This window comes from Sinocyclocheilus anshuiensis, unplaced genomic scaffold (assembly GCF_001515605.1).
Source record: "Sinocyclocheilus anshuiensis isolate Anshui unplaced genomic scaffold, SAMN03320099.WGS_v1.1 scaffold758, whole genome shotgun sequence".
Classification (NCBI taxonomy): domain Eukaryota; kingdom Metazoa; phylum Chordata; class Actinopteri; order Cypriniformes; family Cyprinidae; genus Sinocyclocheilus; species Sinocyclocheilus anshuiensis.
Genome location: NW_015548126.1, coordinates 846,548 through 860,230, shown reverse-complemented (window position 1 = coordinate 860,230; position 13,683 = coordinate 846,548). Strand labels below are relative to the sequence as shown.

General features: G+C 38.8%; 1 protein-coding gene across 1 annotated transcript in view; it reads left to right on the top strand.

Annotated features, from left to right (window-relative positions):
• LOC107704744 (neuronal tyrosine-phosphorylated phosphoinositide-3-kinase adapter 2-like) overlaps window positions 1–13,683 on the top strand; it is a 42,877-nt gene that overhangs the window by 24,513 nt on the left and 4,681 nt on the right. Inside the window, exon 4 of the mRNA XM_016507733.1 lies at window positions 4,815–5,993. Within this exon, the coding sequence (XP_016363219.1) occupies window positions 4,815–5,993 (1,179 nt within the window). The remainder of the gene's footprint in view (window positions 1–4,814; window positions 5,994–13,683) is intronic.

Here is a 13,683-nt window from a genome sequence, read left to right as displayed (position 1 = left end):
AATAAATCTGCAAAAATGTCAACGATTCTGTGTTTTTCTGTCAATATGGGGTGCTGTGTGTACATTAATGAGGAAAAAAAATTAACTTAAATGATTTTAGCAAATGGCTGCAATATAACAAAGAGTGAGAAATTTAAGGGGGTCTGAATACTTTCCGTACCCACTGTACATGCATTTAGAGCCTGGGATGTGTAAATTCTTCTCATTTTGTTTAGCGATCATATTTTTTCATTTAGTACTGGACTTCAGAAGCTACATAAATACTTACATGTTTCCCAGAAGACAAAATAAGTACAATTTACCCTGATCATCCAATTTAAAAAGTTTACACCCCCCGTCTCTTAATGCATTGTGTGGCCTTCTTGAGCATCAGTACGTTTTCACCTTTTGCAATAGTTATGCATGAGTCCCTCAATTGTCCTCAGTGTTAAAAATCATACAGTCAATGTTGGAAAGGGTTCGAATATGCAGAAGATGCTGAAAAACCAAAGAATGTGCAGGAGCTGGAGGAAACAAGGGACTCATGAACAACTATCACAAAATATAAAAACAGTCGTGGATCATCCAGGAAATGACACACAGTATTAAGATTCAAGGGTATGTAAACATTTGGACGGGGTAATTTTTATAAATTCTGTTATTATTTTGTCTTGTGGAGTATATGTAAACATCTGTTATGTGAAATAGCTTATTCAGGACAGTACTAAATAAAAAATAACATGCAATTTTCATGATCCCTCTTATTTTGTTTCAATTATTAACATTTTTCACATTCTGCAAGGGGTATCTAAACTGAACTAATATATGAACACAACTGTGTGTGTGTGTGTGTGTGTGTGTATATATGAGCATTTTTCATTTTCTAAAATGAGCATTTTTATCAGGCTCCTATATTTATGTTCAGTTATTTCACTTTAATTACATAGAAAAAGGACCTATACCTTGCCATTAGACTAAAATTACTGAACCTAAACATAGGAGCTTGATAAAAATGCTCATTATCCCTCTTATTTTGTTTCAATTATTAACATTTTTCACATTCTGCAAGGGGTATCTAAACTGAACTAATATATGAACACAACTGTGTGTGTGTGTGTGTGTGTGTGTATATATGAGCATTTTTCATTTTCTAAAATGAGCATTTTTATCAGGCTCCTATATTTATGTTCAGTTATTTCACTTTAATTACATAGAAAAAGGACCTATACCTTGCCATTAGACTAAAATTACTGAACCTAAACATAGGAGCCTGATAAAAATGCTCATTTTAGATGACAATTTCAGATGGCACTTAGAGGCTTTTGCATCTGAACTCTTCATATATACATATGTCATATATATATATATATATATCCAAAACACACACATATACATCCTATTATACCCAAAAAAGACAACTTCTACAGATATGCCCTACTCAGTGCGTAGAGACCCTGTAAATGAGAACACAGCTACACACACACCGAGCGTGGCCTGCTTTCCTTGTTTCTCAGCACTGGTAGCTCAACTGTGTATAATTAATCCTGTCTCAAGCAGAGTGTTAAACTCTATTCTCACTAAAAAGTCCTTGGAGAAGCCTATTAACTCACTTCATAACCGCACACATTCAGGATTAGTGACTGTACTGAGAGGGCAGTGGTGGGACGTGATGCGAACAGAACGAATAAAATGTGAAGCATCAAAGATGATCACATGCACAATAGACTATTAATGGCCCTGTGCAGCCCCATACAACTTTGTGGGTTAGCAATGACATTAAAAATAATAGATGCTGACTGAGCTGCCCTTCAGCTAAGGCTTAGCAGTGCTAATATTTCCTGCTAACATATGTCATGACACTCTGATAACACCTTGCAATACTGTAATACTTTACTGCTATGCTGTACTACTAGTGGTGGGCAATATACCGGTAGGCACGATTAACCAGTAGAAATTTGTCAACCGATTTTCAACTATCGTCTCTATCGCAGTAACAAGGTCATGTGACGTTGCTGTGCTACATGGTCACTAAAACGTATCGTTTGCACACGTTTTTAAAGGGGTCATATGATGCTATTTTAAAGATCATTATTTGGTGTATTTGGTGTAACAGAATATGTTGACATGCTTTAATGTTCAAAAAACACATTCTTTTTCAAATACACATTATTGTAGGTCCTCTATGCCCCGCCTCTCTCAAACACGTTGTTTTCAACAAAGCCCCCTCCTTTGACAAGCTCAGTCTGCTCTGATTGGCCAGCTGACCCAGTGCATTGTGATTGGCCGAACACCACAAGCACGCGTCGGAAATGTAACGGCCCTTACCATAATCGCTTCAGCTTTCAAAGTAAATATCAAGACAGTTAATAATGTCGTTAGTTTTACCATCAGTTCAAGCCCGAAAGGGCAACAGAGTCGCGTGACAGACACAGTGATGATGCAGTACACAAGCCGCGGTTAAGACAGCTGACGTGCTATGATTTCTGACAGGCAGTTCACTCTCCTGTGATGTGACCCTGTTCCCCTCACAAACACACACACAACGCGTTACTCTGCGCTGCGCAAAACTCCGCATTTGAACAGTCAATAGCAAATACTTAAACTAATAACAAAACATACTTACAGTCGCTGATTCAGAAGCGCCAGATTGTCATAGCAAAGTCGGAATTGACCCCTTTTTTTTTTTTAAATAACCTTTGTGCACAGCCAGCCTTGCACTATTCTAGGTTCAAAAAACTGTCGTCCATAAAATGCGTTGCACAAATTCGAACATCTGGGTTGTGCTGTTCTGTTGTAAATAAATCTTAACCAATGATTCCTAATTGCATCTACTTCCGGAAGGCCAAATAAAGTGCTTTTGCTTTTGCCTAGAAACACACAGCGTCTCCCTGACATGGCTGCATCAACACTACTGCTGTTCCTGAAACCACGCCTTCTTTCTTTGCGTGCACATTTGGGCGGCATTATGCTAATATTTCCACATAGTGAGGTAGATATGTGGGGGCGTGTTAGAACGAGCCGTTTTAGGTAGGTGTGGCTGACTCTTAACTTTTATAAAGAATATCTCTTTGGATTTGAGACTTTAGTCTTTGCAACTTTACAGATCTTCTTTATGCACCAAGAGCTTGTAACACTCCAAAGAGAAAGGAAAACTTGAAATCGCATCATATGACCCCTTTAAGCATTGCGGTTAAAAAAAAAACAAACAAGTGATTTTAAACCGCAATCAGCAGCAAAAGAGAACTCATTTCGCTATATGTGCATGCTGTCAGAGAGACGCGCGCACATGTGAAGATGGAGCTCATAGACCATGGGAGTATTGAACTGAGGTTTTTGCCGCTTTATAGGCCTTGAACGGTTTAAAACACACACTTATAAGTGTCAAAATGCCGGTATTTGCAAGTATCCTTGTAATCATAGTAATTTAGGTCTTAAGTGAAAGCAAACAGCTGAGGAAGAAAACACGTGTAATAGTATATTGGATCCAGGCAGTTCTTAAAGTGACAGCAGTCTAAGGGTGTACTCACACTAGGCGTTTTGAACTGTGCCTGAGCATGTTTGACCCCCTAAAGCCCGGTTCATTTGCCTAGAGTGATCGCTCTGTGCCGCACCCGGGCGCGGTTCATTTAGCCAGCCCTGGCCCGCTTAGAAAAGGTGGGCCAGAGCACGGTTCAGCACCTGCCCGTCCCCTGTCCGCCGGAGTGCGGAAATTCTGATGTGTGCGCACTGTGCAGCATGATTGCGTGAACATTTCTGAGCAGCAAAAGCAATAGATCTGTTACGCAATATATTGTGAGAGGGTCGTGTGTCACTGCATCCAAAAGACTCGAAATAATAAACCACAAAGTTAACAAATCGATGCACTCCATTGTGCTGAGCGAGAGCGCTTCTCTACTGCCTTCTCGTGCTATTTTAAATTTTTCCCACTTATGAAGCTGTGATTGCGAGCTCGTTGCATTCAAGTGATTTGTTGTCGGAAAGAATAAAACGTAATATTCCATTGGTTGATAAACATTCACCGCGCTAGATAGTCAGCTTGATACGATTCTGGAATTTCGGTCAAATACATGCTTATTTCGCTGTTTATGTATACAATATGCTTCAAATGCCTATATATAAATAGGCACCACTTTAATGACAAGACAAGATGATGTAGTTGTTGTTTAAGAAAAAAGAATAATAAAGAATAGCATTTTTCTTGCTATAATTTAGCAGCAATCGTTGTCCCCTAACATGTTTAAAGTTTATGGCCCACCTAACTCGGAAACTGGAGTATCAAAATAATCTCCGAGTAGTAAATAATACGACTTCAGAGGCCGTTCATGTCCAATTTCTAATTAGAAAACTCGTATTTACGATAATTTCGATAGCACGTGAAGGCAGCATAAAGCGTGCTCCAGACCGTAACGTAAAGTGCAATGTAAGTGCAGGCCAGTGGGGGAATGGGGACAATCGTGCTCGGGCTTGGTTCAAGACAACCGTGCCATGCTTAGTTAATTCGTTTTTTATTCTTATTTAATCGCTGGCTTTTACTTGTCTTCAGTGAGCTTTTTTTAAATTTAGGCTAGTATTAGTTTTTAGATATTGACACTGGTGACAAGAATTATGACATTTCTATGGTATCAAAAATGTTGATGTTATAAAGGCCTTATTTAAAGCAAAAAAAACAAAACAATATTGTGATATATATCGTTACTGTAAAAAAATGACTCATATCGTGATATAAGATTTTGGTCATATCGCCCACCCCTACTATCTACTTTAAATTAGTTGTACTGTTGAATTCCATACAGTGCTAAAAGAAATCCTAAACATTTCCATTCTCTTGTCCACAGCATCTAAATCCCGCCCCTGCAGTGAGGAGTACCGTCGCATGCCTCCACCCAAACCCAAACGCAACCCCAACACCCAACTCAGCACATCCTTTGACGAGTCTTACATCCAAAACCATTGCAGCAAGGCTAAGTCCGCCTCTCTGCCGCGGCAACACAAAAAGAAGTCTGCGTCTCAGAATCAAAGCCCTGCCCCTGACACTGACGATGAGACGGAACCTGTTTATATAGAGATGGTGGGGAACATCTTACGAGACTTCAGTCGAATTGCCGGCGCTAATGGTGATGAAGAGGATGACCAAGGTGAAAGTGTGTACGAGGAGATGAAATATCCTGCCTACGATGATTTACATTCATCTTTAGACCACACGCAGTCGCGATGGGAGCAATGTCCCACTGCTTTGGTGCCGGAAGTCGAACTTACACGACCCACCACTCCACGTGGTTCAGTGTGTGACATTCCCGCCCCGTTCCCGAATCTGCTTTCCCATCGGCCTCCTCTACTAGTATTCCCACCTGCACCAGCCCAATGTTCCCCCAACTCTGACGAATCCCCTCTTACTCCATTGGATGTCACCAAACTGCCCATGTTGGAGAAAGTCGGGTATGGGAAACCTGGTGCATCCCCAACTAGCACCGACCCTGGACCACAGCTAGAGCCGCAGCAGGTGTCTGGTAAACACCACCACCACCATCATCATCATCATCATAAGAAGAAGTCAGCAGAGACTAAGGAGCAACAAACAATCACAGCATCAGGACGGTCCTCTGCGCCACCCCTGCCATCTGCACTGTATAAAAGCGGCGGGTCATCTGCCGCGCATGGCTACCCAAGGAGCCACTCCGCCTGCCCATCCCCTGTCAGTATGGGTCGCGCATTAACGCCACTCACCCTGAAGCGCCCCCCGCCGTATGACGTTCTCATGACCGGGACGATTCCTCGCAGTGCATCTGGAGTTCCGCATGGATCACGTGAGAGCGGGCGGCTCTCGAATTCCTCTAGTGTGCACGGAGGGTCCATGCAAAACGTCTCCACTGCGTCAGGCTCAAGTTCAGGGTCAGGAGGTCGAGGCAGTCGTACGCCAACCAGTCCTTTGGATGAGCTCAGCAACTTGTTCTCTTCCGGACGTAACATGTTGAAGAAAGGTTCTGTAAGCCGAAAGAGTAAGGAGTCAGCGGATGGTGAGTAAAAATGTTATAATTGAACTAAACATGTAAACAAATACAGTTTGTGGTCAAAAAGTCTTATATGCTCATCAAAGCTACATTTATTTAATCAAAAATACAGTAAATAGTAGTATTTTTAGTAGTATACTAAATAGTACTACTAAATAGTAGTACTGTTTTCTAGTTTTCTAAAATGCAATTTATTCCTGCGCTGACAGCTGAATTTTTAGCATCATTAGACTTCAGAGTCACATGATCTTTTAGAAATCATTCTAATATGCTGATTTGCTGCTCAAGAAAAATTTCTTACTATTATTAATGTTGAAATCATTTGTACTGCTTAATATTTTTGTGGAAAACATGATACATTTTTTTTCAGGACTTTTTGATGAATAGAAGATTCAAAATATTTTATATAATATTTTATTAGATAAGATTTAAATTTAGATTAAATAGAAATCTTTTCCTTAAAAAAAAAAGGAAAAGTTTCTGTCCCCAAACTGTTGAACTTGACAGGTTTTATAAATCTTTAAATTGCAATTAAATTATCACAATTTTTTTTAAGTTGTATGCATTGGTCAATAAATGGTACACGGTATAATAGCATATTTGATTGTGCATTTCTCCAATTTTTTACATATTGTTCGCCTTTCCCATAATGAAGATTACAAGAAAAATTTATTTCAACTTGTCCGTCATTTTCTCATTTAAAAAAATAAATGAATAAATAAATAAATACATATTAAATAAATAAATAAAAAGGATGAATCTGGGCTACAGTGAGACACTTACAGTGGAAGTGAATAAGGCCAAGCTGTTAATGTTAAAATACTCAGTTTCAAAAGTATAGCCACATGATGTAAACAATATGCATGTTAACATGATTTTTGTGAGAGAAAAAAAACACTTACTAACCTTTCTGTTTAAAATTATGTCATGGCAAAGAAGTAGTAAAACTGGACAACACAACACCACAAACCCTAAAATAATTAATTTTTAACAGAAGAATAATATAATAATATAATAGTTAATTTTAAGCTTTGTGCCTCAATGTAACTTTGATTTAATTTAAATTATTTGTTCAATTGTGTTTTTTTAAGCCCCAAATACTGTCTGGAATATGTCCAAAATAGATTTCAGCCATTTAACTGTTATATGTGAAAATACAAGAAAATAATTGTCAGCCTATTAATATCAGTGCAAGTAGAAAATAATCAATCTAGAAAAAGTACTAAGACTTTTAATTAATTAGATCCACAAATGTTAAACCCAGCAAATACTGTAATTGAAGGGTTAACTGTGAGATATCTGGGGGCGATTGGTACCCGTCTCAGTTACAACTTCAACGTGAGGGATGTTGTCTCATACAGCAAAGCCTGATTGGGTTTAAAGAGCTCGTGTAATCATCTTGAGAGCTGCAGTTGAGGACTTTTTTCCAGACTGTTATTTTTTCTCATGTGTGGAGGAAAGATGGCTTTCATGTCCTATTTCCACGGTCCACTTCCATCACCCCAGGTGTGTCTGTGTGCAAGTGTGTGTTTGAGCCCGTTCACAGATTAAAAATTGAGCGATCAACCTACGCACAGACCATTCAGTATGCTTACAGTGTGCAGGGCCTAGATTCTCCCACACAAACAGAGCCTCTTCATATCAAATGTGAAGGTCGCCAGATTGTTGCATTGCGAGGGTTGTTGAGTGCCTTCCTCATGAGCCTTTCAAATCTTTATTAAAATTGTAATGGATTCATTCTGAAACACTTCAGATTAACGAGTCAAGGCTATAATATTGAACCCCAAACACACACACACACACACACACTATTGTTATTTTTTAAGAAGCCAGAAGCCTTTATAAGAAGCCAAACCTCAACTTACCTTAAGGCATATACACAACACAATTACACACACACACACACACACACACACACACACACACACACTGAAGCAGGTCAGTCTGGACATCACAGTCAATTTTACGCTACCCAGTCCAGCAGAGACACACAAACACACACAGACTCCTCCTGTCAGTATGTCTTCCACGGATCTGTGACTTGGGCTTCGTGCCTGACAGAGTGTGGAGGTGTGTGAGATTAACAGGCTGCCGGCATTAGTATGTGTGTGTGTGTTTGCCTGACACACAGAGAGAAAAGCTAGAGATAGTGAAGAATCTGTCACAGCGATCCAAAACCCACCAGTATCTCATTCTTATTTACGGCTCAACATCAGTCAGCTAAGAAACACGGCTGTGGCCACGTGTGAGATTATGATCAGAATTCACTCATCCATTTCTGATATATTCAGATTTAGTCTTGTGAGTTAAAAACCTTGCAAATGCTGTATTATTACAGAATGTTTTTAATATATTGTAACATATTTAAAAAAATTAAAGAATAATTTATTCCTGTGATGGCAAAGCTGAATTTTCAGTCACATAATCTTTCAGAAATCATTCTAATATGCTGATTTGAATCATCCTTATTATTTTCAATGCTGAAAACATTTTTTCTTTTATAATGTAAACATTTTCAGGATTCAATGATGAATTGGAAGTTCAAATGAACATCATTTATTGGAAACAGAATTTTTTTTGTAATATTATAAATGCATTTACTGTCACATTTAATACATTTCATGTGTCTGTGCTGAATAAAAGTATTAATTTCTTTATATATATTATGTCCTATTTGACCTTATTCAAAAAGCCCTTTGTTTCTATGCCAGGTTCTTTCAATAAAGAAAGAATGAAAGTTTGTTTTAATTTTTTTACATCTTTAATGTAAAATGTTTTTTTAAGATTATAAAGATTGTAGAGCAATATCAGCTATCAGATGACCTATCAGCCATAATATAAAAACAATTACTGATCATATCAGCTCAAATGTCTATGGCAGTGCCTATTCACTATTCAAATAATCTGATTATTTTTATATTACAGATGTTGTATGGGGCGTCATTGATTGAATAAACCTTCTTCTCTACAGATCCCATATTGAAGGTCACTCTTACTTAACTTCACGCTTGGGCTGTAAATGGGTATTTTCAGATCCACCCATTTAGGGATAAAACAATCAATGACTGAGCTCTTCCTGTTCCTGTTCTACTACAACTCAGCATGACACCATTCGGCGCCAGAAAGACATACAGAGTCTGAACACGTGCCAGTGTCAAGTGGCAAGCAATAGTGTTTGTGCATTAATCTGTCTTAAAGATCAGTCTAATTTAAATGTGATATGAGTTTGTTTCTTATTATGCCCTACAGTGCCCATAAATATCTCTAAATATGACTTAGGGTGCCTTCACACCTGGCCCGTTGTTTCGGAACCTGGCCCGTTTCCCCCCTTAGCTCGGTTCGTTTGGGCATATGTGAACACAGCAATCGCGCTCGGATCCACGCCAAAACAATCGGTCCAAGATCGCCTGAAAGAGGTGGTCTCGGCTCGATTAAAAACGAACTCTGGAGTGGTTCGGTTGTAGTGAGAAAGCAATCCGATCCAACGGACCAACGAACCAGGCTATATCACAATTTATGATGGGTAATTACGTAAGTTCTGTGAAAAGCATTAGCTTTGTTGTTTTGCTAATACCTCAAAATGAACCTGTGAATGTCTGTGGGTGAGCACGTCTTTGCCATTCAAAAATCAAAGCGCACTTTTTTATTTTATAATGCTGTCTTATTGCTCTTCTTTGTAGTAGGTGCATTTTAAAAATGTTTTCCCAATCAATCCTGGACTCCTGCTCAAAATGATAAATTATTATAACTACAGCTACAAAAAAAACAACAACAATAAGCCAGCGAAGCTGTTATCGTTCCATCCTGACAGATGACATGCGTGACAGCTAAGTGGAATCCCAGGAAAATAAACCATGGAACTTTGACCAATGAGAGAATCTATTTCGGAACAAAGCAATCGATCTACAGGTGTGAAAGCACCCTTAATGTCACAGCTACAGTGAATGAAACGCACGAAGAAGACGATGAACAATGCAAATAGTCTAATAATCCACAATAGGGTAAACACAGGATGTACAGGCAGGATCACACGTAGGGACGTCGTAGACCGGACAACAAACAGAGAATGGAACACAACTAATATAGTGGAGCAAATGAGGATAATTAACCAGACACACCTGAACCAAATGACATAATCAAACGGAGACAGAAACTAGGTCAAACAGAGCACATGGGGGAAGAAAACACAACAAAACAGGTCCATGAGGTGTGACACTTAACAGACAGCAGTCTCCTGCTACGACTTATGCCGAGTTCACACTGCACGATTTTCAAAGTCGTCGGGTCACCGTGGTTTTCACACTGCACGACTATCTGAGGTAGCAGTCAGTCGCTGCTGTGTTCACATTGCATGATGGATCGGTGACTCTGTCTGGTCCACAAACTACGTTTCACAACAAAACACACACGAGAAATGATAAGGAAATAACGCGAGAACCCGAGTGCGTCAGACCGCAGTTCTCGAGCAAGACTGGAATTATTAAAAAAAATATATATAGCCCGCAAATTGTAGTTTTCAGTCAGAAATCATTGCACACAGCGTGATTGTGAATCGCCGACAGCTCCAGATATTTAGCATGCCAAATATTTTGCGGGGGCAAAATTTATATCTTATAGATATAAATTTATATTTATATTTATAACTTTATATCTTGCAATGGGGCTTTAAACTTCATTAATGCAACTTTATATCCCACATTGAGACTTTATGTCTTATTTTAAACTTTATCACAGAATTAGCTTGTTTTTTTATTTTTTACTCTGTGACTGAAACTGGCCTCCATACTCATCTGTTTCTCCCCACCTCTGTGCCTGATTGCAACAAATCCCTTAAGCTAAGAAAACTCTTAGTTGTAATTATAAACAAATGATCGCTAAAAGAGGTTTGGTGCAATCGGCGGCAGATCTTTAGATCCCTAAACAAGAACTGACCCTGGAGATAAACTACAACCTGTCTCTTGTTTGGCTCCTGCTGTGTCTTTTAGTCTTGTTTCAGTGGTGTTGTCTGTGTCCATTACCTCTGAGTGCCAAAAGATATTTGGCATGGCATTTCACTCTAACTGGATGAGGAGAACATGTTTCTATGTTGGCTGCTGTTTGCTGAAAAGCCTTGTAGAACAACCCTACAAGACCCTGACCCTGTGAACACTGAGAAGAACACAGTTCTGCCAACATACACCTAAAATTCCCTCTGCTAATGGACTCACATTCACACACACACATAGACTATATCCAGGCATTGACCGTGTGCATGTTAATAAGTAAATATGATAAATTTGTCGCAGTCTTAGCATTAGCGGCCAACGCTAATGACAGTGGACACTAATTAAATGTAGACTAATGGAGCAAGACACCACAGACTAATGGGATTTCAACAGACGTGGCCAGCCAGTGTGTGTGTGTGTGTGTGTGTGTGTGTGTGTTACCAGAGAGATAAAGTACGGTAAATAAGGTTTTCGAGTAGCTAATGTGAGACCAGAATGCAAAATAAGCTAACATTGCCAACGTCGGCAGAGGACTATAAGGGACACACTATTTTTTATTTTTTGTTTTAAAGAGAATATGGGTCATTTTTTACACCAAATATAGCCTATATATATTTTTTTTTTTTCATGAATTTGTTGTGACAAAACAAAAAAATACTGACAAAATACATAATATATAATATCTTTAAATTTGCATTGTCATAAGAAAAACTGAAATAAATCTCACAAGGAGTTGTAAGCTGTGTTTAATTCACTAAAAAGTACCGGGTCATAAGTATAATTCATTCAGCAGTCAGACGACACTAATTGTGCCATACTGTATGTTTATGATTCATGAAAAAGAACTGATTCATAAGAGTAATTATTCAGGAATCGGACCACACTGGTTGTGCCATTAATGTATGTTTATGGTTCACTAAAAAGAACCGACTTGTACGAGTCATTAATTCAGGAACCAGACTACACTCGTTGTGCCATACTGTATGTTTATGATTCACAAAAAAGAACCGGCTCATAAGAATCATTTGTTCAGAAGTTGGACTGCATTGGTTGCTTTGTACTTGTATGTGTTTGATTCACTAAAAAGAACCAACCCATAACAGTCAATAATTCGAAAATCTGACTAAACTGGTTGTGGATTCTGTATGATATTCTTTATGACTCACTAAAAAAGAATGGCTGACAAAAGTCATTCATTCGGCAATCGAACTACACTGGTTGCTCTGTACTGTATGTGTTTGATTCACTAAAAATAACTGATTCATAAGAGTCATTAATTTGGAAATCAGAGAACACTGGTTGTGCCATACTGATTCGCTAACGAATCAGTTCATAAAAATTATTCGTTCAGGTTTCAGACTACACTGGTTGCACCAATACTGTATGTCTTTGACTCTCTAAAAAGAATTGGCTCATAAGAATCAACATCAGTTGGTGTTTTCTAGTTTCTTTTTTTCAATAGAACCAGTTTACAGTTCACAAATCTAAAAAGAGGTGCTGTGTGTATGTAGAAAAGATACCTATTCCTGAAGTGAATTAGGTGCTAAAATTAATTTAAAGGGGTCATATGATGTTGCTAAAAAGAACATTATTTTGTGTATTTGGTGTAATGAAATGTGTTTATGCGGTTTAAGGTTAAAAAAACACATTATTTTCCACATACTGTACATTATTGTTTCTCTTCTATGCCCCGCCTTCTGAAACGCGTCTATTTTTACAAAGCTCATCGGTCTGAAAAAGCGAGGTGTGCTGTGATTGGCCAGCTATCCAGTGCGTTGTGATTGGCCGAATACCTCAAGCGTGAGAATGTGAGAGAATGTTACGCCCCTTGCCATATTGTGATGATGCCATGTCAGGCCGGAGCGATGAGACAAAAACATGAAAACCCATTAGAGGCCAGGGGCTAGCGTGAGGAATGGCGGGAGGGTTAGAGTGAGCAGAGGCGCGGGTTTGAGAATGATGCGGCCGGCGATTTCGACGAAGGAGCGTCCGGAAGGACATGTGACAACTCCGGGCTGGACTACGCTTCATCCACGGTTAAAAGCCGATCCGGCGATCGACAGATCTTTATGCACCAAGAGCTTGTAACACTCCAAAGAGAAAGGAAACATTGAAAACGCATCATATGACCCCTTTAAGACGCAATCATGAAACAGCATGGCACGATTCTGTTTCGCAACCCTAGATGCAATGCTGCATGAACTGAAATGAACTGAAGTAGCTCATGTCTTTTATTAGCATAAGGCTTCAGTCGCTACACATACACACACTGATGACATATGCTGATGTCACCTTCAATTCCTACGCCCATAAGTGTCAGACGATATAGCTAAGCACACGTCTATATGGAAGATATAGACACGCATGCAGATACTCTTGCCAGCTGAAATAATTGAAAAGCTTTCATCTGTTAGTAAAGCAATTTCCCTAATGTCTTCAGAGCCAGTGAAAGACGTGATGAATGTGACTGCTAATGGATCGTCTGTGAGGGGAGAGAGATTAAGAGAGAGATGGAATGAAAAAAATACAAAGATAAAGGGATTGACTTTATGAAAGAGGAAAGAATGGAGGGTACAAACAAAGAAGTGTCAAGTTTGAGCATAAGTAAACATGTTTTCTGTTGTTATTTTTTTTTATATTTATTCAATATTAACCAAGTTTATTACACAAGCAACTGTAATTTAAACCTTGCATATTTATGTTTAAATATA